This window comes from Oncorhynchus keta, chromosome 34, assembly GCF_023373465.1.
Source record: "Oncorhynchus keta strain PuntledgeMale-10-30-2019 chromosome 34, Oket_V2, whole genome shotgun sequence".
Classification (NCBI taxonomy): domain Eukaryota; kingdom Metazoa; phylum Chordata; class Actinopteri; order Salmoniformes; family Salmonidae; genus Oncorhynchus; species Oncorhynchus keta.
The window spans coordinates 31,897,936-31,925,435 of NC_068454.1; the positions used below are offsets into that span (position 1 = coordinate 31,897,936).

The following is a 27,500-nucleotide window of genomic DNA, read 5'->3' on the forward strand; positions in this document are numbered from 1 at the left end:
CTCTGGGTCTCTATCTCTGGAAGTCAGCCTGCTCTCTGGGGCTGGATGAGGAGCTACCAGGGGGCAGGGAGCTGGCTCGGCCCCCACTCAGACCATGAGAATGCCCCTTGTCCTTGCCCTCCTCCATGGCCCCCATGCTGGTCCCTGAAGGCTGGGCTGGTGCCAGGGCAGGGGCTGAACCTGCTGGGTTGCTTCCCCTTCTTTCCCTCTCTGTAGTGGGGTACATCTCCTCATGACCGTCTTCGCTGGACTCAGGGTCCTCTGAGCTGGAGAGGAGCTCCTCGTCTCTGTATTCGCTGACGTCCACACCACCGCCCCCCTCCCCCAGCTCCTTCAGCCGGCCATGATGCTTGACGTGGTAGCGCTGGTTCTGGAAAAACTTGATGATGGTGTGCTTGGGCAGGTCCAGCTGGGCTGACAGAGTGTGGATGGCCTCTTGGTCCGGGTAAAGACCCACGTCCTGGATGAAGCTCTGCAGGATGCCCAGGGCTTCTAGAGAGATCTTAGTGCGCGACCGAGGCTTCTTAATGACCACGCCACCACCGACTCCTGAGCTGACTCTTTCAACATTCGGGGACTCTTCATCATTACCCTGGAGGGGCATGGGGTCCTCACGCATCGGGGAGTGGTCCTTCAGGGGTTGTGGGGGTTGTCTGTGCAGTGCCTGGTGAGAAAGCAGGTACAGCTGATTAGTGGGGCTCAGTGACCCCTCATCAAAGCTACGCACCACTCAACAGTATAGGCATTCTACAGTGGTCAGAGGTCAACAAAAAGTTCAACAAGGTTAACAAGTTCAACACCAGCAATGCCCATTGCCTGAGCTAAGTTCAACAGAGATATGCATTAGCTGAACCCAGGGTAAAGCCAAACATAGCTTCATAGCTCAAATACCATCACAGAGAGACTAACTGCTATAGCACCTGTGTCGTTGACCTCTGACCTGGATGTAAGATTTGCTCGTGGTAAAACTCCAACCACCTGCTCTGCCAGCTCTACCACCATGACGGTTTAACCAGACAGAGCCAGAGGATAAACAGCTGAGGGGGAGAGGGACATGTGTCTTGCCTCCTGTCTGGTTGGTGTTACTCAAATACACACTGATCATTAACAACACTGGGGGAGAAGGGGGCACTAGAGGAAGTGGGGTCATTAAATAATAGGTGGTAGACTGGGGGAAGAAGAAGAGCTCGGGGTGGAGGGGAGAGAAGAAGGGCAGAAGGAGGAGTGAGGAGGACAGAGAGAAAAAAACAAAGGGGCAGAAGTAAGAACGAGAGGGCAAAGAGTCGGGCAACGAGAGGGCAAAGAGTCGGGCAACGAGAGGGCAAAGAGTCGGGCAACGAGAGGGCAAAGAGTCGGGCAACGAGAGGGCAAAGAGTCGGGCAACGAGAGGGCAAAGAGTCGGGCAAAGAGTCGGGCAAGAGAGGGCAAAGAGTCGGGCAACGAGAGGGCAAAGAGTCGGGCAACGAGAGGGCAAAGAGTCGGGCAACGAGAGGGCAAAGAGTCGGGCAACGAGAGGGCAAAGAGTCAGGCAACGAGAGGGCAAAGAGTCGGGCAACGAGAGGGCAAAGAGTCGGGCAACGAGAGGGCAACGAGAGGGCCAAGAGAGGGTAACGAGAGGGCAAAGAGTCGGGCAACGAGAGGGCAAAGAGTCGGGCAACGAGAGGGCAAAGAATCGGGCAACGAGAGGGCAAAGAGTCGGGCAACGAGAGGGCAAAGAGTCGGGCAACGAGAGGGCAAAGAGTCGAGCAAAGGAGAGATCGAGGAGTTTGAGTGTTAGTGGGACAGACTCGAGATAAGTAAAGGTGAGAGGTGATCAAAGCCAGACCTAGGGAGTCAGGGGAGTCAGTGAGGTACTAGTGTTGTTGTCCTGTTGTCTTGTTTGGTGCATGAGGAGTGTCAGAGAGCCAGCTAGCTATCACAGAGCTCTGGGGCGCGTTGCTATCCCACTGTCACACTGGCTTTATGACCAGGGTGGGGCACCACGGCCCCAGGCCCCCGCCCAGCCACTGTGCCTCTGCTCTGGAATGCTAAGCTATAAATCTGTGGTGCATTAAAATTAAAGGACCCACAAAGATAATAGTCATTCGCTTTTCTCTCTCCCTCTTCAATAATAACAGGGTATTACTTAAATAATATTGAGGGCAGGCCAGACCATCAAATTGCTCCGATTTCACTTGTGGGGGCTGTTTGAGGGTTGCGATTTACAGGAAGAGTGTAGGTTGGGTGTTTTTTTCCGCTTTCTGACGTTTATTATCTTTTTTTTATGTCTGTGTGAAACAAATAGCAGCCACACAAAGCGAGGGAATGAGAAGGACTGGTGACAGCGGTGGAAAGAGGGAAAAGACAGGATGAAAATAGCACTCCCCTTTGACCTAATGTGGACCACACACTCCTCACAACCACACACACACACACACACACACACACACACACACACACACACACACACACACACACACACACACACACACACACACACACACACACACACACACACACACACGTACTCACACTACCCCCGTCCCCCCCTTACCTTCCCTTTATTACAACCAGGAACAAAGAGACACTCACAAATACACACACACTCATATAGACTCAGACCCCAGATAGTCATTTCTCTACTCCTTTCACAGATGGCGACTCTTGGATGGATTCACACACACAGAGGCCTGGTCGCTGGGCTGGGCTCTGTGGCAGCGTGAGAGAGCCGAGCCAAACGCAGAAACACAGTGGGCTCACTGGTTGTTCCTTAATCCAGTGCGGTCTCTTTCTCTCTCTCTCTCTTTCTCTCTCTCTAATGCAGAGGGACACTAATGAAGAGAGTCAGTGCCAAGCAAACATGACTCCAACTCCAAATCAACCTCAATCCTGCTAAAGCCATGAAACCCTCCTCTCTGTTTGACCCCATGCCCTCTGTCCACTCTACCCATCACCCCTCAACCATTTCACCCCTCTAAATTGAGCCTCTACCCCTCCAATCCTTCCATTTCTCCATCCTTCTGTACCCTCTACCCATCCAACTGAGCCTCCACTCCTCCATCTCTCCATCCCTCCTTACCGCCCCTCCATCCACAAAGTACTGTAGACTGAGGATGGAAGTCGTTCTTCTCATGGCATAATTCAATATTCATCCAAACTGTTCTCCCTTTTTTTTCAATTGCGACCAGGGAACATCAGAGTTCATTGCATTAAAGAAAAAGTTTCCTTTTAAACACAAATCAAGGCGAATTACAGAGATGCAGAACTATGAAAGAATTATACTACATGAAATATTCAGCTAAAGCCTTAATGAGGCCTGGTTCTCTTGGGGCTACAGGCAGACCAGGGGTGGGGAGTGTATGTGTGTGTGTTTTGCTATATGAGTCTGTGTGTGTGTTGGGGCTGCCTGGGACAGTATGTTGCCACCGGAGACACCATTAACACACAGATAAATATGTAATGACGGAAAATACAGTTTTCTGTTGGTTTTCTGCATGACTTCATCTTTCCTGTTAATCGGTGTGTGTTTTCTTCCTTCTCTCTCCTGTGTCACCAGGCCTGGGGAGTGAATGAGTCACTCTGTGTGTGTGTGTGTGTGTGTGTGTGTGTGTGTGTGTGTGTGTGTGTGTGTGTGTGTGTGTGTGTGTGTGTGTGTGTGTGTGTGTGTGTGTGTGTGTGTGTGTGTGTGTGTGTGTGTGTGTGTGTGTGTGTGTGTGTGTGTGTGTGTGTGTGTGTGTGTGTGTGTGTGTGTGTGTGTGTGTGTGTGTGTGTGGGTGTGTGTGTGTGACTGAGCCTGTCTTTGTTGCGTAGGTGTGTGGTTTGAATACTGAGTTGTTTACAGTGCTTATACCGTAACTGAGATCATGTGAAAGTACTATATATCTGTGTGTTTCTAGGTGTTTCTGTCTCTATGTGTGTGTGAGGGTGGGCTGGCATATGACCTTTTTGCGTGTTCAAGTGTGTGTGTGGCAATCATTCCACTTATCAGTAATTAAACCATTAAGTCGGCTGTGGTTTACTGAGCTAAGAGCTGAACTCAGCTGCTCAAACTGACAATTAGCCCATCAGAGGAACCAATAGGTTTATAAAAGTGTTTGCACTTGTAGCCTACGAATGAAACATCAAAACGAGAGGGGCAGCAGAGAGAACAGTCTGTGTCTGTGTCTGTCTGTAGAAAGAAGCGAGCTTGTTGCCAGCTTTCTAGTCCAGCGCTCTTGTGGTCTCAATCCACGGTGCAGTCAGCACAGGGGTCCAGGCCACAGTACCCACTGCCCACACGCACACAGCAGAATTACATTTAGCAATAACAATAGAGAAATTATTCATAAGGGCTGGGCCTGCCAAATTAGCAGAGGGATGCACTTACTGCTCAACACATGGAGGCATAAACAGAGCAGCAGATACTGTACTGCTGGTGAGGAGAGCCAGATAGCCAGCCCAGCGTCATCAGGGCAGGGTCAGTCATGGAGAAATGTGATGCTGTCCCCACGGGTGTGAGAGGGGCTGAGTAGGTAGGGGAGCACAGGACACACACAGACGCACGCACACACAATACACACACAATTCCACCTGTGGATCTAATGGACACGCAGTCACACGTGGTGATATCCCACAGCCTCACATACAGTACTTGTCACATGATACTGTAGATATACAAAAAGCGCAGACGTTGATTCATAATTCATTATGAGTCATTTTGTTTCGGTCACTGGTTGTGTGAGGTCGGCGGGTTGGCCGATTGTTCACATAAAACCATACAAAAGCACTTCCAACAGCACATACAGTATAGCATAAAGCACTTCTAACAGCACATACAGTATAGCATAAAGCACTTCTAACAGCACATACAGTATAGCATAAAGCACTTCTAACAGCACATACAGTATAGCATAAAGCACTTCCAACAGCACATACAGTATAGCATAAAGCACCTCCAACAGCACATACAGTATAGCATAAAGCACTTCAAACAGCACATACAGTATAGCATAAAGCACTTCCAACAGCACATACAGTATAGCATAAAGCACTTCTAACAGCACATACAGTATAGCATAAAGCACATACAGTATAGCATAAAGCACTTCCAACAGCACATACAGTATAGCATAAAGCACTTCTAACAGCACATACAGTATAACATAAAGCACATACAGCATAGCATAAAGCACTTCCAACAGCACATACAGTATAGCATAAAGCACCTCCAACAGCACATACAGTATAGCATAAAGCACCTCCAACAGCACATACAGTATAGCATAAAACACCTCCAACAGCACATACAGTATAGCATAAAGCACCTCCAACAGCACATACAGTATAGCATAAAGCACTTCCAACAGCACATACAGTATAGCATAAAGCACCTCCAACAGCACATACAGTATAGCATAAAGCACTTCTAACAGCACATACAGTATAACATAAAGCACTTCCAACAGCACATACAGTATGGCGTAAAGCACTTACAACAGCACATACAGTATAGCGTAAAGCACTTCCAACAGCACATACAGTATAGCATAAAGCACTTCTAACAGCACATACAGTATAGCATAAAGCACTTCCAACAGCACATACAGTATAGCATAAAGCACTTCTAACAGCACATACAGTATAGCATAAAGCACATACAGTATAGCATAAAGCACTTCCAACAGCACATACAGTATAGCATAAAGCACTTCTAACAGCACATACAGTATAACATAAAGCACATACAGCATAGCATAAAGCACTTCCAACAGCACATACAGTATAGCATAAAGCACCTCCAACAGCACATACAGTATAGCATAAAGCACCTCCAACAGCACATACAGTATAGCATAAAACACCTCCAACAGCACATACAGTATAGCATAAAGCACCTCCAACAGCACATACAGTATAGCATAAAGCACTTCCAACAGCACATACAGTATAGCATAAAGCACCTCCAACAGCACATACAGTATAGCATAAAGCACTTCTAACAGCACATACAGTATAACATAAAGCACTTCCAACAGCACATACAGTATGGCGTAAAGCACTTACAACAGCACATACAGTATAGCGTAAAGCACTTCCAACAGCACATACAGTATAGCATAAAGCACTTCTAACAGCACATACAGTATAGCATAAAGCACTTCTAACAGCACATACAGTATAGCATAAAGCACTTCCAACAGCACATAAAGTATAGCATAAAGCACTTCCAACAGCACATACAGTATAGCATAAAGCACATCTAACAGCACATACAGTATAGCATAAAGCACTTCAAACAGCACATACAGTATAGCATAAAGCACTTCCAACAGCACATACAGTATGGCGTAAAGCACTTACAACAGCACATACAGTATAGCGTAAAGCACTTCCAACAGCACATACAGTATAGCATAAAGCACTTCTAACAGCACATACAGTATAGCATAAAGCACTTCTAACAGCACATACAGTATAGCATAAAGCACTTCTAACAGCACATACAGTATAGCATAAAGCACTTCCAACAGCACATAAAGTATAGCATAAAGCACTTCCAACAGCACATACAGTATAGCATAAAGCACTTCTAACAGCACATACAGTATAGCATAAAGCACATACAGTATAGCATAAAGCACTTCCAACAGCACATACAGTATAGCATAAAGCACTTCTAACAGCACATACAGTATAACATAAAGCACATACAGCATAGCATAAAGCACTTCCAACAGCACATACAGTATAGCATAAAGCACCTCCAACAGCACATACAGTATAGCATAAAGCACCTCCAACAGCACATACAGTATGGCATAAGGCACCTCCAACAGCACATACCTTATAGCATAAAGCACCTCCAACAGCACATACAGTATAGCATAAAGCACTTCCAACAGCACATACAGTATAGCATAAAGCACCTCCAACAGCACATACAGTATAGCATAAAGCACTTCTAACAGCACATATGGTCCTTCTGTAGCTCAGTTGGTAGAGCATGGCGCTTGTAACGCCAGGGTAGTGGGTTCGATCCCCGGGACCACCCATACGTAGAATGTATGCACACATGACTGTAAGTCGCTTTGGATAAAAGCGTCTGCTAAATGGCATATATTACATATTACATATATATTACATATTACACATACAGTATAACATATAGCACATACAGTATAGCATAAAGCACCTCCAACAGCACATACAGTATAGCATAAAGCACTTCTAACTGCACATACAGTATAACATAAAGCACATACAGTATAGCATAAAGCACCTCCAACAGCACATACAGTATAGCATAAAGCATTTCCAACAGCACATACAGTATAGCGTAAAGCACTTCCAACAGCACATACAGTATAGCATAAAGCACTTCTAACAGCACATACAGTATAGCGTAAAGCACTTCCAACAGCACATACAGTATGGCGTAAAGCACTTACAACAGCACATACGGTATAGTGTAAAGCACTTCCAACAGCACATACAGTATAGCATAAAGCACTTCTAACACTTTTGTTGGAGCTAGGAACACAAGCATTTCACTTCACCCGCAATAACATCTGCTAAATATGTATATGAGACCAACATTGAATTGATCTGATTTGATTTGATTTAACAGCACATACAGTTATGTGTCTAGTGTACAGTATATGTGTGAGAGGGACTGAGTTGAGTAGCAGCTGGAACACATGTGTGGTCTGGCTGTGGTGACTTGCATGGTAGCGTGTGTGTGTGGGTGTGTCTGTCTGTGTGTGTAGGTGGCGGGTAGATGTGCTGCATGGAGTTTGATCTGGGTTTAGGGAGGGGCTTTCCTCTCCTGACTGTGTCAACTTGGACAACAAAAACAGGAGAGGGACACACATGCACCGAAACAAATACAGTCTGACAGACTTTCGTCCTCCTTGGCCTACCCATAAATTGTCCCACCCTCTCCAAGATCATCCTTCCTTATCATGTATCACTCGCCTTCTTCGATCTATCACTTCACTATACTTCCTCTCCTCTTGGTGTGGCCCATCTCAGTCCCTCCTTCCTTCTCTGTCCTCTCTAATATGAACAACTTGTGGAGTATATTTTGTCTCCTCTCTGGTCTGGTCTGGTCCGTGTGTTTGAGGAGCTAGCTGAGGAATATGTTAATGATGGCACAGTGGTAACAACCACTTCCTTTCTATGATGAGCCGTTAACAAAGATAGTGGATGAATGAAGATAGTTCACTCCGGCAGTTTAGCTTTGAAAATAAATGGTCAGTTCTACTTAACTTGGTGTGTCTCCCATAGACACCAATGCAACAGCAGCTGTGTCTGGTCTACTTAGTTCAGTGTTTCCCAACTCCGTTTCTCGTGTGCCCCAACAGCACACATTGCTTTTGTAGCCCCGGACAAAAACACATGATTCATTCGCATGGGGACAGACAGGGTGGGGACAGACAGCCCATCTCATTACGGAGTGCAGTTCACAATGCATGTAGACTTATCATCTCATGGTAAATGTTTTTCTTGTGACAGGTAGGCCTACATTTGCTGCAGCATAGTCTATGCTACACTAATATAAAGACTGACTGTCTAATTTACCCATCTCCATCTGGCCTTCGGGGGTCACCTTATTTTCTTATTGAAAACATTATTTTATTTTATTGCAGCTGCAGAGTTTTAAAACAGCCTATCACTCAAATATCGTTGCTTTAAATAACTCCATGCGTGTGCACTCTCTCGCAGTCTCTCTCTCTCTCTATCAATTCAATTGAAATTGCATCCAAAATACTGTAGATAATCCTGTTCTAGACTGATATATGGCCCTATATATAGATGTCCTAGCATACCTCTTTCAGGCAATACAGTCAATGCAGTATTAGCCTTATATTTATCTAATTCATGATGGGTTATGCATAAGAAGCTTCTAACTTATAGCCTCGGTCTATTGCATAATACGCACAAACCTGTGCTCTGCTGGCCTCTCTCCTTGAAAAACACTCCTTAGATCTTGGAGTCCCAGGCAGGAAAAGTTAGACTAGAATGGCTTGCTGGATTTCTTAAACCAATAGACTATTAGAAGAGGGTCGTAAGCTCTCGTTTGCCGAATGTTAAATACAGCAGCCAATAGAACACAGGTAGTTTGAAAGAAGGGCCATAACCATTCAATCTTCATGGAGCAAAGTGAAAGCCTACTGCATCTAATTCTAGTCCTATTTTATTCAAGGATGTCATTATTCAAGGATGTCATTAGAATGATGAAGATAAGGACAACAAGACTTGTTTCATTTTACTGGAATAAAGCAACAGGACGTAGGCTAATAACATGAGGGGAAATATTATGAAAGGTATACATGCATCAGCCTACTAATACTAATTTATCATGGTCTGAATGCTGTGTGTAATTCCAGTCCATATGATACAGTATAATACAGTACAGTAATACAGTTCACACTGAAAAAGATTAGCCTACTGGAGCGAGTTTCATTTATTTAACCAAGAGAGCATATAGCTGGCTACATCTTTGGGATTTTATGTTTTTCTATTGTGCATAATGTGCAGTATCCTATATCACACAGTACCAGTCAAAAGTTTGGACACACCTACTCATTCAAGGGTTTTTCTTTATTTGTACTATTTTCTACATTGTAGAATAATAGTGGCCATCCAAACTATGAAATAACACATATGGTATCATGTAGTAACCAAAAAAAGTTTAAAAACAAAACAAAATATAGTCTAGATTCTTCAAAGTAGCCACCCTTTGCCTTGATGACCGCTTTGGACACTCTTGGCATTCTCTCAACCAGCTTCACCTGGAATACTTTTCCAACAGTCTTGAAGGAGTTCCCACATATTCTGAGCACTTGTTGGCTGCTTTTCCTTCACTCTGCGGTCCAATTCACCCCGAACCATCTCAATTGGGTTGAGGTCGGGTGATTGTGGAGGCCAGGTCATCTGATGCAGCACTCCATCACTCTCCTTCTTGGTCACATAGCTCTTACACAGCCTGGAGGTGTGTGGGTCATTGTCCTGTTGAATGATAGTCCTACTAAGCGCAAACCGGATGGGATGGCATATCGCTGCAGAGTGCTGTGGTAGACATGCTGGTTAAGTGTGCCTTGAATTCTAAATAAATCACAGACAGTGTCACCAGAAAAACACCCCACCACCATCACACCTCCTCCTCCATGCTTCACGGAGGGAACCACACATTCGGAGATCATCAGTTCACCTACTCTGTGTCTCACAAAGACACGGCGGTTGGAAACAAAAATCTCACATTTGGACTGATCAGACCAAAGGACAGATTTCCACCGGTCTAATCCATTGCTCATGTGTCTTGGCCCAAGCAAGTCTCTTCATCTTTTTGGTGTCCTTTAGTAGTGGTTTCTTTGCAGCAATTTGACCATGAAGGCCTGATTCATACAGTCTCCTCTGAACAGTTGATGTTGAGATGTGTCTGTTACTTGAACTCTGTCAAGCATTTATTTGGGCTGCAGTTTCTGAGGCTGGTAACTCTAATGAACTTATCCTCTGTAGCAGAGGGAACTCTGGGTCTTCCTTTCCTGTGGCGGTCCTCATGAGAGACAGTTTCATCATAGGGCTTAATGGTTTTTGCGACTGCACTGTTCCGCCATAAGTGACTAAACTGACATGTCTTAAAGTAACGGACTGTCATTTCTCTTTGCTTATTTGAGCTGTTCTTGCCATAATATGGACTTGGTCTTAACAAATAGGGCTATCTTCTGTATACTACCCCTACGTTGTCACAACACAACTGATTAGCTTAAATGCATTAAGAAGGAAAGAAAGGCAAACTTGTTAAATTAAATGCATTCCAGGTGACTACCTCATGAAGCTGGTTGAGAGAATGCCAAGAGCGTGCAAAGCAATCATCAAGGCAAGGGTGGCTACTTTGAAGAATCTCAAATCTCAAATATATTTTGATTTGGTTGCTATATGATTCCATATGTGTTATTTCATATATTTGATGTCTTCACTATTATTCTACAATGTAGGCAATAGAGAATTAAAAAAATAGAGAAAAACCTTGAATGAGTTGGTTTGTCCAAACTTTTGACTGTTACTGTAGGTCTATTTCTATGCTTTGAAAGGCTTTTGAATGACACTTTCAGTTTTGGCAGGAAATATTGGGTTGCCCGGGAGAAAAGTGATGTATTCTGGGGATGGAACATTTATAAAATATCGGGAAAATATTCAACCGTAGGGTGCGCATGCATGACTTCAGTTTTAATGAATAATTGCATGTGTATCCTCAGTGTATTTGGTACAATAATGACCCTGGCTGGAGAAAGTCAATTTAATCAGCAGAGCTTGACTACTGTACATCTGTGTAGGATGCTACATGCTTACATTTGTGTGTGTGTGTGTGCGTGTGTGTGTGTGTATGTGTGTGTGTGTGTGTGTGTGTGTGTGTGTGTGTGTGTGTGTGCGTGCGTGCGTGCGTGCGTGCGTGTGTGTGTGTGTGTGTGTGTGTGTGAAAAGGTTGTAGGGGGCCAGTCCCGAAGACTCATTCAATGTGTGAGAAGGTTGATATCAAACTAAAGGAGAGTGATATTCTTGCCATTATCCATTCAAGTCTGTAATGACCATCCCTCGATCCAGCATTGCAGTAAGTTTTTTAAATATTTGTATAATATTTGATTTTAGCAGCAATGATATTACAGACATATCAGACAACATCAAATAATGATGGATACCAAAAACACCAGACACCTAAGGAGCCATGTTACCCTGGAGCATACGGAGCCCATGTCCATGCGCGCGGACCATACCACTAAGGTTAGGACTCAGGTTAGGGAAATCTGATGCTACATCAGCTGGTCTCTCTCACCTGTGGTTCTTGGGGCAGGTGTAGTACAGTATGCAGCCTCTCACTGTGGTGGTGCCTGGACTCCTCTTCATACACCAGGTCTCTGTCTGTCTGGAGCAGGGTCAGGAACCTCCGGATGGTACACAGATTCTCCCACAGAGTACGGTTCTCTGGGCTAGGGTTCTCCTTCCACCGCAGCAACTCACACAGCCAGCCCTAAGAGGGGTAGATGGGAGCAGGGACAGGAGAAGGGAGGGAGGAAGGGAGGGGAGAAAGAGATGGGGAGTGGGGGGGGAGAAGATTTTATTATCTATGCTAGACTAGGCCAGTCTTTGACACCAGCTGTTGTGTGCATCCAGCCTCCACCAGCATGCAGTGTTAATAACCTGATCAGTTTTCATCCTCCCTCTCATCCCCCATCCCCCTCTCCCTCAGCATCCCTCTCTCCTCTCTGGGCCAGCTGCAGCAGATGGGTGCAGTGAGCCATGACCCCCAGCCCAACTCTGCCCAGCCACCCCCGGACCCCTGAACCTGGGAGACACAGCTTGATCAATACACACACACGCACGCACGCACGCACGCACGCACGCACACACACACACACACACACACACACACACACACACACACACACACACACACACACACAGGTAATATTCTCTCACAAACACGCACGTAAACAGTGTCCTCACTGTAGATTTCCATTCCCACAACACCATGTCTTCATGTGCTCTAAACAGTTTGTGCGTTTGTTGAAGGAGTCTGTGTGTGTGTGGGGGGGGGGGGTATCATATGTCTGAATCAGTTCTTCCCCAGGTTGGTATTTGGCTTATCTGTCTGGTATTGTTTATCAACTACTGTGGAGACACACTGACTGTCTGATATAACAGCCTGGGGAAGAGGGTTATCAACCCTGCTCCATCCGCCACCCACATCACGAGGACAGGAGAAACTGCCCCTAAGCACTGACAGGGGCCACATATGTTTGCATTCCCTTAACGATTAAGGTTAGGATTGGGAGTTGGGCACAATAGGTTAGGATTGGGAGTTGGGTACAATAGATTAGGATTGGGAGTTGGGTACAATAGATTAGGATTGGGAGTTGGGTACAATAGGTTAGGATTGGGAGTTGGGCACAATAGATTAGGATTGGGAGTTGGGTACAATAGGTTAGGATTGGGAGTTGGGCACAATAGATTAGGATTGGGAGTTGGGTACAATAGGTTAGGATTGGGAGTTGGGTACAATAGGTTAGGACTGGGAGTTGGGCACAATAGGTTAGGAAAGCTGTAGCAGGATAGGGACAATGTCATGGGTCATGGGTGAAACAGGCCTCTCACCTGGCTCTTGTTGGCAGCCACCTTGGCGAACAGCGCCTGAGACACCTTGGCCCTCTTCATCTCCTGCTGGATCTCATCATAGATACCTGACGTGATGTTGACCAGAGACTCCAGCTTCAGGGGCAGGTCTGGGTTGAGGCATGGCGGCTTGGGCTGAGGGAGGATAGGTAGGAGGGACCAGGGAGAGGCGGTCCATAGAGAAAGAACCAGTTATTAAACCAGGAAGTTGTACCAGAGTTTGCCTGAATGGGTAACACTGCCAACTCTAGTTCACATGTTGTCCCTGCGCCAACAACCAAAGTTTAGGTTTCAAGTAAGAATGACAGGTAATCAGTTGACGATCAGTCAAAGTTTTTCCTTCTTTTAAACAAACATTAGACTCATAGACGTACATGTTCCGACATGGAGAATGTTTACAGATGAAAAGTCATTAAGCCATTCTCTCTCCTCTCCTTTGTAGTTTCTGTTTGAATGACTCTGTATTGAATCTCAGTATGTTTTCTTATAAGACTTTGAGGTTATCTTTGCAGGACCAGACTAGTAATCTGGAATTCCCAAGCGTAAACGATGGCAAGATAAATTTATACAGACATAATAATGATAGTACACAAATTCGTCCCAGAATGAGTGTTTGCCCTTTGCATCAGAGAGAGATTGTTATCTGTGATGTTCCTAAAAGGCCATGTGGGGTTAGGAAGCACATCCAAATGAATTGTCCCTTTCTCTATAGCATGTTCCTATGACAACAGGCTGTATCTTTATTGTAAACAAGACATTTTCTTGGACTTTGGGATTATTTCATTTGTTCCACATTACCATGCAAACTAAATCAATCATAGCAAGTATTTGACATACTGTACACCAAAATATCAGCCATGTCTGATCAAAAGGAATTCTGTGTGTGAGGTACAGTCTGTGAACAAGCCAAAAAGGGATTGTTGATGAATACACGGCTCACAGAGGCTCAAGTAGTACTGTATTGCGAGACATAAAAGTATTGTAGATGAGTAAACTGAGACATAAAAGTATTGTAGATGGGTGAACGGAGACATAAAAGTATTGTAGATGGGTGAACTGAGACATAAAAGTATTGTAGATGGGTGAACTGAGACATAAAAGTATTGTAGATGGGTGAACTGAGACATAAAAGTATTGTAGATGAGTGAACTGAGACATAAAAGTATTGTAGATGAGTGAACTGAGACATAAAAGTATTGTAGATGGGTGAACTGAGACATAAAAGTATTGTAGATGGGTGAACTGAGACATAAAAGTATTGTAGATGAGTGAACTGAGACATAAAAGTATTGTAGATGGGTGAACTGAGACATAAAAGTATTGTAGATGGGTGAACTGAGACATAAAAGTATTGTAGATGGGTGAACTGAGACATAAAAGTATTGTAGATGAGTGAACTGAGACATAAAAGTATTGTAGATGGGTGAACTGAGACATAAAAGTAGTATTGTAGATGAGTGAACTGGGACATAAAAGTATTGTAGATGGGTGAACTGAGACATAAAAGTAGTATTGTAGATGAGTGAACTGGGACATAAAAGTATTGTAGATGGGTGAACTGAGACATAAAAGTATTGTAGATGGGTGAACGGAGACATAAAAGTATTGTAGATGAGTGAACTGAGACATAAAAGTATTGTAGATGGGTGAACTGAGACATAAAAGTATTGTAGATGGGTGAACTGAGACATAAAAGTATTGTAGATGGGTGAACTGAGACATAAAAGTATTGTAGATGGGTGAACTGAGAGACATGAGACAAAAGTATTGTAGATGGGTGAACTGAGACATAAAAGTATTGTAGATGGGTGAACTGAGACATAAAAGTATTGTAGATGGGTGAACTGAGACATAAAAGTATTGTAGATGGGTGAACTGAGACATAAAAGTATTGTAGATGGGTGAACTGAGACATAAAAGTATTGTAGATGGGTGAACTGAGACATAAAAGTATTGTAGATGGGTGAACTGAGACATAAAAGTATTGTAGATGGGTGAACTGAGACATAAAAGTATTGTAGATGGGTGAACTGAGACATAAAAGTATTGTAGATGGGTGAACTGAGACATAAAAGTATTGTAGATGGGTGAACGGAGACATAAAAGTATTGTAGATGGGTGAACTGAGACATAAAAGTATTGTAGATGGGTGAACTGAGACATAAAAGTATTGTAGATGGGTGAACTGCTCACCGAGTTGGAGATTTTAGTCTTATTCTTCCAGATAGAAGCCCAGGCATCAGGAGTGAGCTGTTCGTCCAGACCTCTCTCCCACACCTTCTGCATGAGGTGGCATGGGACATGGTTAGTGATGGTCGGTCTAAATACGTCCTGTCAAACATTTACATTGTTACCATCTCGTCACCTAACATCACACGCACAAAACATAGAGACACAATCAGTGAGATGTATTTATGTGCCTTTTCTCAACATATAGTTACATATGGTTAGATCGGTGTCTTTAGTACTATCCCCTTTCCCAGTATATTTTTTAACCCTGACTTAGTAGATCCCCTAGTTTGGAAGACTAATCTTTTTTTTAAATAATGTTATTTAAAAAAATAATGTAGCCTCTTTTTCTCCCCAATTTCGTGGTAGTTACAGTCTTGTCTCATCGCTGCAACTCCCGTACGGACTCGGGAGAGGCGAAGGTCGAGAGCCGTGCGTCCTCCGAAACACAACTCAACCAAGCCGCACTGCTTCTTGACATAATGCCCATTTAACCCAGAAGCCAGCCGCACCAATGTGTCGGAGGAAACACAGTACACCTGGCCACCGTGTCACCATGCACTGCGCCCGGCTCGCCACAGCAGTCACTAGTCACTACCATCCCCTAACCTGGACGACGCTGGGCCAATTGTGCGCCGCCCCATGGGTCTCCCGGTTGCGGCCGTCTGTGACAGAGCCTGGACTCGAACCCAGAATCTCTAGTGGCACAGCTGGCACTGAGATGCAGAGCCTTAGACCACTGAGATGCAGAACCTTAGACCACTGAGATGCAGAACCTTAGACCACTGAGATGCAGAGCCTTAGACCACTGAGATGCAGATCCACAGACACCAACCAAACCAACCGCCAGACAGAAACTAAAACATACAGACAATATAAACCATCAACAAGGCACAAAGACAGACAAGACACACCACAGTCAACCAGACACACACAGGCCCTGCTGTAGAGGAGCTTGGTGGAGAATGTCTATGGTAGTTTTGGAGGGTGGTGGGTGGTGGGCGGGGTACCTGTGAGAGGCGGGGGCCCCCGGGGCTGGAGCTAGGGGTAGGGGGCAGGCCGACAGGGGGGTTCATGCTGCGCTCACGCTCCTCCTGGTAAATACGGTCTCTCTCCCCCTCAGGGAGGTTGAGGAAGTTCTGCATGGCTTTGAGGTTGACCAGCAGGGACTGAGAGGCAGAGCGAGGGTCCTCCTCCTTCCGCAGGATCTCCGACAGCAGGCCCTGGTGCACACACACACACACATGCACACACGCCGCAAACATATACATTTAGAATGAGTGGTTGCACACACACGCACTGTACGCACTCGCTCGTACAACCATGTGCATGCATGCACAACACACACATGCACACTTCACCTGCCCTAAACCCTTCATGTGAGCTCCATATTGGCTCTAATGGGGCGTGACTGTGTGTGAATGCAGCAGGTGTGTGTACTGCTGGGAGGGCGGAGAAAGAGACTGAACTGGAGCAGGGAAACACAGCAAGCTGTGGCATCAGCTTACCTCACTCATAACACTCAGAGATTAAATTGAAACTGGCTGAAACCCCCGAGGAGAAACCAAATCATGGAAATATTACTGCTGACTTATCTCAAAGTCATCCCAATATTCCAAATCGTTTTGTAAATGGGACATCAGCATTGACATTACATTATTCTATCCTCTCATCCTGTCTTCAGTCCTTTACCCCTGCCCTCCACTGCACTATGTGTGGCTACATACTTGGTCGGTTTCCTGCCCTGTGTTCTGTTACCCATGTCACCTGTGTTCTATGGTTACCTGTGTTCTGTTACCCATGTCACCTGTGTTTTATGGTTACCTGTGTTCTGTTACCCATGTCACCTGTGTTTTATGGTTACCTGTGTTCTGTTACCCATGTCACCTGTGTTCTATGGTTACCTGTGTTCTGTTACCTATGTCACCTGTGTTCTATGGTTACCTGTGTTCTGTTACCTATGTCACCTGTGTTCTATGGTTACCTGTGTTCTGTTACCTACTGTATGTCACCTGTGTTTTATGGTTACCTGTGTTCTGTTACCTACTGTATGTCACCTGTGTTTTATGGTTACCTGTGTTCTGTTACCTATGTCACCTGTGTTCTATGGTTACCTGTGTTCTGTTACCTATGTCACCTGTGTTCTATGGTTACCTGTGTTCTGTTACCTACTGTATGTCACCTGTGTTCTATGGTTACCTGTGTTCTGTTACCCATGTCACCTGTGTTCTATGGTTACCTGTGTTCTGTTACCCATGTCACCTGTGTTCTATGGTTACCTGTGTTCTGTTACCTACTGTATGTCACCTGTGTTTTATGGTTACCTGTGTTCTGTTACCTACTGTATGTCACCTGTGTTCTATGGTTACCTGTGTTCTGTTACCTACTGTATGTCACCTGTGTTCTATGGTTACTTGTGTTCTGTTACCCATGTCACCTGTGTTCTATGGTTACCTGTGTTCTGTTACCCATGTCACCTGTGTTCTATGGTTACCTGTGTTCTGTTACCTATGTCACCTGTGTTCTATGGTTACCTGTGTTCTGTTACCCATGTCATCTGTGTTTTATGGTTACCTGTGTTCTGTTACCCATGTCACCTGTGTTTTATGGTTACCTGTGTTCTGTTACCCATGTCACCTGTGTTCTATGGTTACCTGTGTTCTGTTACCTATGTCACCTGTGTTCTATGGTTACCTGTGTTCTGTTACCCATGTCACCTGTGTTCTATGGTTACCTGTGTTCTGTTACCTATGTCACCTGTGTTCTATGGTTACATGTGTTCTGTTACAGTATAGCACCAGCATTCTATGGTTCCCTGTATTCTGTTAACTGTGTTCTGTTAGTCTGGTTACCTGTGTTCTGTTGAAGGCCACGCGAGCGAACACAGCCTGTGAGACGCTAGCTCTCTTCAGTTCGTCCCTGACGTGCTGGTAGATATCAGTGGAGACTTCCGCAACAGACGGATTGTTCCCGGGGTCCCCAGGGCCCCCTGCCTTGGAGGGCCGAGGGATGGGAGGGTGGTTGAGGAACTGCTGGTTGAGGGCCTGTGGGTGCTGGTGGGCTAGCAGGCGGTTAACAGCGAGCTGCTGGTTGATGAGGTGAGCCATGGCTAGCTGCTGTCGGACAAGCTGAGGGCTAAGCTGGGGGGAGAGAAGCCCGCCTGGGCCAAGGAGAGGCTGAAGGGAGGCTGGAGGGCCTGGAGGGGGGATCTGGCCACGCAGAGGGGGGCTGTGGTGGAGCTGGCCGTGGGGCGAGGGGGTGTTGTTGTTGGGGTTGGTGTTGGGGGGGTTGGGAGGGGTTGTGGGGGTCTCCAGATCCACCCTTGAGGAGGGTACCTCCACCCCCTCCAAGGTGGCTGAGCTGGGCCAGGCTGGCCAGGTGGGAAGGGGGACGATGGCCCATGACACAGAAGTCTGCCAGGCTGTCTCTCTCCACTGGGGAAGGAAAAGGAAGGAAGGAAGGAAGGAAGGAAGGAAGGAAGGAAGGAAGGAAGGAAGGAAGGAAGGAAGGAAGGAAGGAAGGAAGGAAGGAAGGAAGGAAGGAAGGAAGGAAGGAAGGAAGGAAGGAAGGAAGGGGAGATGAGTGTGATGCTGGTCTAACATAGTGGGCCACATTCTAACTTCAATCATAGAAACAGTACAAACAGTGGATTCCTCACCTTTGATTTCTGAATGATCTCTTCCTGGCCACATCTTCTCCAGATAATCTCCTAGGAAATGAGAGAAATAGAGTGAGAGATGCAACACTTAACAACACAAACACCTACTGTACACACATTCCTCTCCTCTACACCTATGCACACTTCTCGACTATGACTGACAGGACAGCCAGTGATCACCCATTACTCACTGTGTCCACATCTGGAGGCTAGTGAACGTACAGCATGTGTTTTTCCCTGCCAGGCAGAGACCAGAACTAATAGTGGAGTGGCTGTGTAACCCAACACTGCATCAACTCACTCTGTCAGACAACCGCTGCCTCCCTCCACATCACTTTATTCTCCTCTGGTCTCTCTGTGACTCTGTGTTTGTGGTTTAGGCTTTGCTTTGATCTGTCCGGCAGGGTAATTATAGAGCTATGGGGGAGTGTGTGTGCGTGTGTGTGTGTATGTGTGCGTACACATGTATGTGTGTGTGGGATGGGGGACAAGGGGGCTGGAGAGTAGGGGAGAAATTGTCCCATGCAGGCGTTGTGTGCTGGATGGGCGGATGGAGAGACAAACAGACAGACAGGCTGAGGAGGGGTCAGTGGTCTGTGTGTGACTGTCTGTGAGGCAGGCCTGTGTTGTACTGTAGAACCCCCTGTGGTTGTGGTTACACTGGACAGATCAGCTGGTTCTAATAAAGAAGAGTCAGTGCTCCCTGTGTGAAGGAGATGCCAGTTAACAGGCGACTATAGATTTCCTTTATTATCTTCTCTTCCTCCCTCTTTCAGATGGCAGCCAGGGGTCAGGACAGGATTGGGAATGGCCATTGGCCGCTAATAGGCTGTCACTCAAGTGGCTTGGCCAATCCAGTACATAGTAATCATTGGCTAAGGTATAGGTTAGAGAAGGACAGGAGACAGTTAGTAAAGTGGTTGTGAGACGGTTCGGGCTCCCAAGTGGTGCAGACACTGAGAATTGGTCCAAGACACTGAGAATTGGTCCATGCTAGTTGGGTGTTCCCAGAGGTCACATTTCTCACCTTTGATTTTCTTGTACTTCTTGTACCAGCGTCCAAATTCCTGGCATTTGGCAGTGGAGACATTGGCATAGTAGGAGCTGTTTACTATTGAGGAAATCATACTCTGTAGAGAGAGAGAAGGAGAGAGAAGGGGGAGAGAGAAGGAGAGAGATGTTTAATTGGCGATCAATTTGAATGCTCGCTCACTTGCACACACAAACACACACATACCCAAACTATAATTGAAAAAGATATACATATATCACCAGGGGAAGCCACCCATTGAAATCTAGCCCATCACCATAGCAGCACACATGGATGCAATTGACGCAGGGATCAACACCCACACATTGAGCTCCGTTTAAACACAGCATGCACAGATACATAAATAACACACACACATAAAGTCATTTGGGGAATTTTAGGTTTCTACATTGTGTAATAAGCATGGTCTCCTATTGAGATGAATTACATTGAAAATTGTCCACCGTCTCTTTAAGAGTGTCAGCGATGTTCTGAGAGATGGCGTGTGAATCTGTCATTCATTCATTGCTATGATGATTGATCTTCTGAAGAAGCTATGTCTTTTCCATTCTTTCTGTGCCCCCTAATGTTCAGATATACTGGTAAAGTTACCAGGTTGTTAACTAGCTAGCTAACGAGGTAACATGACTTAACAAAGTGTTATGGCCTGCGTCATGGTTTATGAATATAAAATGCGGCCCGCCAATGGAGATGCATAAAGCTGCAGCTTTAGAAGGAAAGAAACGTAGTGCAGGTAATAGGTCGCAACGTTTGAACAGCAGGTTCTCTTAGTTATGGTGCGACCATCACTGTCACAAATCTGCGCTCACTTTTTCTCTAGGGATCTGAGAATCAATGGTACCGCAAAGCCTAATCATTACGACAATTACTATAGGGCAGAGTTTTTTCTATGCACAGCAATACACTGAGTGTACAAAACATTAGGAACACCTGCTCTTTCCATGACATCGACTGACCAGGTGAATCCACGTGAAGGCTATGATCCCTTATTGATGCCACTTGTTAAATCCACTTCAATCAGTTTTCATGAAAGGGAGGAGACAGGTTACAGAACTATTTTTAAGCCTTGAGACAATTGAGACATGGATTGTGTATGTGTGCCATTCAAAGGATGAATGGGCAAGACAAAAGATTGAAGTGCTTTTCAACGGATATGGTAGTAGGTACCAGGCGTATCGGTTTGAGTGTGTCAAGAACTGCAACGCTGCCGGATCTTTTTACCCTCAACAATTTCCCATGTACATCAAGAATGGTCCACCACCCAAAGACATCCAGCCAACTTGACACAACTGTGGGAAGCATTGGAGTCAACATGGGCCAGCATCCCTGTGGAACGCTTTCGACACCTTGTAGAGTCCATGCCCCGATGAATTGAGGCTGTTCTGAGGGCAAAAGGGGTTGCAACTCAATATTAGGAAGGTGTTCCTAATGTTTTGTGCACAGTGTATATTTAGGAGCATATGCGACCAACATTGTCACATTTTAGATTCCTGATTGTGAGAGAATTGAGCAGATCAGGGTAGTATTGGAGTGTTGTAGAGGTTTGATAGGGGTGCAGTATCACCTGTGAGAGGGGGCACTCCTTGGCCAGTGTGCTTTGGTTCATCTCCTTGAGAAGCTCCTTGAGGGCGTTCCTCACCGTGGCGTGGTTCCACTGCTCTGACGGAAGGTCCTCCAGCTTGGCAAAGCTACAGAACCATAAAAAAAGTCAGTCACTTCCTATTTCCTGTCCTGGGGCTGGTTGCACGTAGCCTGGCTAATCTATACCGAATGCTGTTTTCAGTCTGGTTTAACAAGGTTAGGTTGCACCAGCCTTGTGTAAGTTCATCACTGCATCATAGTGACTGAATTCTTGAAGTCAGAACTATTTAGTCAATAACTAGGGAATTGGTCTACACTGTCCTATCCAGATATTGTACTATTCCACAAACCACCTATTTATTTGCCTCAACTCACATCAGTCTCTAAGGGCAATACCGAAGATTTTTATAACTAACCCAAGATAGACCACAGCCTGTTGTTTCCAATGGGAGCAAATGAATCATAGTGGGCAGATCCAAGCACGAGCTAGCGAGATCCTATTGGCACGTTCTAGCATGTTAGAGAACATCTTCTCTGTGAAGTGAGAGTGTGCAATAACTCAATTCGCCCTTGCACTCCTTCTAAACAACGCCATTTAAAAAAAACTTTGCCAAGGTTTGGGGAACAGAAGACTATATTGAGATCAAATGTTTCTTTGATGAGAATTTTTGCAGAATGTCGGCCAAAATCAATCTTCTCCCACTGCCGGCCAATGGGCTTCCTCTCATCACCATGGCAATACTATACATGTCAGGCAATACCATCATCATGGAGACAGATGTAAACAAAGCTGGATAGTATGCGACAACACAATAAGGACCACATTCCAATCATCTGGAGTCTATCCATCTCTGTTTATCTGGCTATCAGGGCCACTGATTCTTTGGAAAAGTGCAAGTTACTGACATGAAAGCTCTCTTGGAGAAAAATGCAGATAATAAATCAATCTCTGATGTTGGGATCTGGGCTAGCTGGCTCCTTGGATCGTTCCCAATTTAGATTTTAAACCTAATACTCCACAACAGTAAACTGTTGAACTACAGAGGCCTATAGTGAAAATGTAGAAAATGCCAAGATGACATCAGTCACCCAAAGGAACTCTGTCTGATTTAATAACATTGAAATACTCCAACATTATTCCAAGAGTTGGAATGTTGTAGTATCTCCAAAATCAATCTAAACAGTGGAAATACAAGGAAATACAAAGCCTTTCAATAAATTCTGTCACTGTAAGTTTATAGTCTGTGTAGCTAAAGCTATATTTGCCCACCACATTTTCCTCCTCACCCCTCAACAGCAAGTAACACATGTGCGCGTGCGCGCACACACACACACACACACACACACACACACACACACACCTCTGTAGCTGAATGCGGAGGGTGACCATGTGATAGACATCCAGCAACATATCAGCCACCGTGGCTTCAGGAGCATCTGATAGGAAGTGGATGGGCAGAGGGTTCCAATGACCCACCTTGATGATGCCTGAGAGAAAGAGCGAGAGAGAGAGAGAGAGAGAGAGAGAGAGAGAGAGAGAGAGAGAGAGAGAGAGAGAGAGAGAGAGAGAGAGAGAGAGAGAGAGAGAGAGAGAGAGAGAGAGAGAGAGAGAGAGAGAGAGAGAGAGAGAGAGAGAGAGAGAGAGATAGAGAGAGAGAGCGAGAGAGATAGCGAGAGAGATAGCGAGAGAGAGCGATGGAGAGAGAGAGAGAGAGAGAGAGCGAGAGAGAGAGAAAGAGAGAGAGAGATGATTAGTGAGACACAAATAATATCAGCTCCCTCCGCTCAAAAACACACACAGTAATAGGGAGAGGTAAACTTAATTAACCCCCAACATCATTATATTGTTCCATGACATCATCACCACAGTACTTAACCCCTGGTAACACTGCCCAGAATAAAACCTCCATGAAATAGAGAGGATCAGAGAATATGTGTGTGTGTGTGTGTGTGCGTGTGTGTGCGTGTGTGCGTGGGTAGTATGCACCTACAGAAAATATGGCTTTGCAGGGAGAACAAAGTGTTTGCAATTCGGGGGTTGCTAACAAAGTGCCAGTTGGCGCATGACTCCCTATCTGTCCGTCTGTCTGAGTGTGTGAACATGTGGGTTTGCTGTCTGTGTTTGTGTTTACGTGCCAATGGATATCTGTCCAGGTGTGTGTGTGTGTGTGTGTGTGTGTGTGTGTGTGTGTGTGTGTGTGTGTGTGTGTGTGTGTGTGTGTGTGTGTGTGTGTGTGTTTGTGTGTGTGTGTGTGTGTGTGTGTGTGTGTGTGTGTGTGTGTGTGTGTGTGTGTGTGTGTGTGTGTGTGTGTGTGTGAAGGTCTCTCTCTCCCAGCGGACCAGTTCCTTTGAGGCTGCACAGCAGATAGAGCCTTATCTATTAGAACCTTATCAACTATGGAAGAGACACCCAATGAGCTAGTCCCATTAACATTAACCACACACACACGCACGCACGCACGCACGCACGCACGCACGCACGCACGCACGCACACACACACACACACACACACACACACACACACACACACACACACACACACACACACACACACACACACACACACACACACACACACACACACACACACACACACACACACAGCGGGCAGAAGACGTCAACACAGCAGACAGACAAGACAAGACAGTGACAGTGTATAGAAGGCTGGGGCAACACGTCAACCCACTCAGTAATACCTGCAATAAAACAGGTCAATGGTTGTTTGATCAACCTAAATTGAAAGCTGTAAAAGTGGCTCTCATTGTATGAGGGAGAGGTGGGATGGGTTGGGCAGGGTAATAGGAGGTAACTATTCTATAGAACAGGTTTGTCAGGGTTGGGAGAGATACCCCAACCCCTGCTACCACTAATTGAGTGGTGCAGGCTTTTGTTACAGCCCAGCCTTAAAACACTAAAAACTGCTGTATAATTCACCACTATATTGCCTCAGAGACAAAGTGTCTGATGTTGCTCATGGCTGTCATTAGTCACATTGAGAGTTGGAGCAGAGAATAAAGAGATACATAATGTCTGTATTTCTAATGCGTTTTCCTCTCCTCACTTACCACTACACTACACACTACGGTTCCCTGTAGTTTGTGGGTGTTCTTTAGCTTTGTATGAAAGCCTTACAAATAAATGTCCATCTACAACTCACGCCAATGATCTACATACAGAGCCAATGAGTGTGGAAAAAGGAGAAGGGGAATAACTGCGTAAGATCTGGACCTCTTCGGTATAAATAACAGAACAATAATACTGTAAACATGAACACACACAGGGCCTTCCCTGAGACTCTTGCTGACTGGAGCTGTGAAAACTAAACAATGCTAATCGCATTACTATCCTCTAAATCAGAGCCAGACGGGGCCTGATAGATATCTCTCTCTCTCACAGACACACACGCACACGCACATGCACACACACGCACACACACACACACACACACACACACACATATATATTATATATATATGTGTGTGTGGGTGCACACAACCCAATCTAATAGTCAAACAGCTTCCGTGTCGTGCATCCAAAGAAGCAGTACTGTATTGCTTTTTAAAAAACACAGACGTGGTGGAGACAATGGGACATTGCCCAACCATAACACTGCAAAACACATTTACGTCCTATTCTTTCAACAATAGTTAGTCTCAGTTGTGCCCTGTACTAAAGATGGGTTAAGTGATCCAATCCTTCAGTCCCAGAGAGGAAGGCAAGGAACTCTGCTGTTTCTTCCACTACTAACTGTGTATCTGTGGATAGATATTTTGCCGAGATACTGAATTAGTGAGGAAAAGCTATGGAGACAGATGAAGACAATTTGTGTAGAACTGCCCTCCTTCATCCCCCTCCTCTCAGATCATTTTCCCTCTTCTCTCTCTGAGTGCTTTCTGTTTATATAGCTGGGTTAGCTTTGATTTGGGAGAGCTGATCTGCTTTCCTCATTGTGTGTCACATTGTGTAGTGGAGGGTATAGGCCGGCTGGCTAGGGGGGTCGGAGGACAGTGGAGGGTATAGGCCGGCTAGCTAGGGGGCCGGAGGACAGTGGAGGGTATAGGCCGGCTAGCTAGGGGGCCGGAGGACAGTGGAGGGTATAGGCCAGCTAGCTAGGGGGTCATAGAACAGTGGAGGGTATAGGCCGGCTAGCTCGGGGGCCTGAGGACAGTGGAGGGTATAGGCCGGCTAGCGAGGGGGCCGGAGGACAGTGGAGGGTATAGGCCGGCTAGCTAGGGGGTCATAGAACAGTGGAGGGTATAGGCCGGCTAGCTAGGGGGCCAGAGGACAGTGGAGGGTATAGGCCGGCTAGCTAGGGGGCCGGAGGACAGTGGAGGGTATAGGCCGGCTAGCTAGGGGGCAGGAGAACAGTGGAGGGTATAGGCCGGCTAGCTAGGGGGCCTGAGGACAGTGGAGGGTATAGGCCGGCTAGCTAGGGGGCCTGAGGACAGTGGAGGGTATAGGCCAGCTAGCTAGGGGGCCTGAGGACAGTGGAGGGTATAGGCCGGCTAGCTAGGGGGCCGGAGAACAGTGGAGGGTATAGGCCGGCTAGCTAGGGGGCCTGAGGACAGTGAAGGGTTTAGGCCGGCTAGCTAGGGGGCCGGAGAACAGTGGTGGGTATAGGCCAGCGAGCTAGGGGGTCCGAGGACAGTGGAGGGTATAGGCCAGCTTGCTAGGGGGCCGGAGAACAGTGGAGGGTATAGGCCGGCTAGCTCGGGGGCCGGAGGAACAGTGGAGGGTATAGGCCGGCTAGCTAGGGGGTCCGAGGACAGTGGAGGGTAGCTAGGGGGCCGGAGGACAGTGGAGGGTATAGGCCGGCTAGCTAGGGGGCCGGAGAACAGTGGAGGGTATAGGCCGGCTAGCTAGGGGGCCGGAGAACAGTGGAGGGTATAGGCCGGCTAGCTAGGGGGCCGGAAAACAGTGGAGGGTATAGGCCGGCTAGCTAGGGGGCCGGAAAACAGTGGAGGGTATAGGCCGGCTAGCTAGGGGGCCGGAGAACAGTGGAGGGTATAGGCCGGCTAGCTAGGGGGTCCGAGGACAGTGGAGGGTATAGGCCGGCTAGCTAGGGGGCCGGAGAACAGTGGAGGGTATAGGCCGGCTAGCTGGGGGGCCGGAGAACAGTGGAGGGTATAGGCCGGCTAGCTAGGGGGTCAGAGGACAGTGGAGGGTATAGGCCGGATAGCTAGGGGGCCTGAGGACAGTGGAGGGTATAGGCCGGCTAGCTAGGGGGCCTGAGGACAGTGGAGGGTATTGGCCGGCTAGCTAGGGGGCCGGAGAACAGTGGAGGGTATAGGCCGGCTAGCTAGGGGGCCGGAGAACAGTGGAGGGTATAGGCTGGCTTGCTAGGGGGCCGGAGAACAGTGGAGGGTATAGGCCGGCTAGCTAGGGGGTCCGAGGACAGTGGAGGGTATAGGCCAGCTAGCTAGGGGGCCGGAGAACAGTGGAGGGTATAGGCCGGCTAGCTAGGGGGCCTGAGGACAGTGGAGGGTATAGGCCGGCTAGCTAGGGGGCCTGAGGACAGTGGAGGGTATAGGCCGGCTAGCTAGGGGGCCGGAGAACAGTGGAGGGTATAGGCCGGCTAGCTAGGGGGTCAGAGGACAGTGGAGGGTATAGGCCGGCTAGCTAGGGGGCCGGAGAACAGTGGAGGGTATAGGCCGGCTAGCTAGGGGGCCTGAGGACAGTGGAGGGTATAGGCCGGCTAGCTAGGGGGTCAGAGGACAGTGGAGGGTATAGGCCGGCTAGCTAGGGGGCCGGAGAACAGTGGAGGGTATAGGCCGGCTTGCTAGGGGGCCTGAGGACAGTGGAGTTTTGTATATTTCTACCTTTGTGTACCTATTTAGGATATATCCCCA

At 46.6% G+C, this 27,500-nt stretch overlaps 1 protein-coding gene across 1 annotated transcript in view; it reads right to left on the minus strand.

Annotated features, from left to right (window-relative positions):
- Positions 1-27,500, minus strand: part of LOC118366657 (DNA-binding protein SATB2-like) — an 82,333-nt gene that overhangs the window by 2,283 nt on the left and 52,550 nt on the right. Inside the window, 11 exon segments of the mRNA XM_052493693.1 lie at positions 1-664; positions 11,795-11,989; positions 13,114-13,266; positions 15,325-15,411; positions 16,371-16,583; positions 18,213-18,620; positions 18,622-18,794; positions 19,019-19,069; positions 20,046-20,148; positions 21,634-21,757; positions 23,012-23,138. The exon segment at positions 1-664 is cut by the window's left edge and continues 2,283 nt beyond it. Coding sequence (XP_052349653.1) covers positions 11-664; positions 11,795-11,989; positions 13,114-13,266; positions 15,325-15,411; positions 16,371-16,583; positions 18,213-18,620; positions 18,622-18,794; positions 19,019-19,069; positions 20,046-20,148; positions 21,634-21,757; positions 23,012-23,138 — 2,288 coding nt within the window. The 3' untranslated portion in view covers positions 1-10.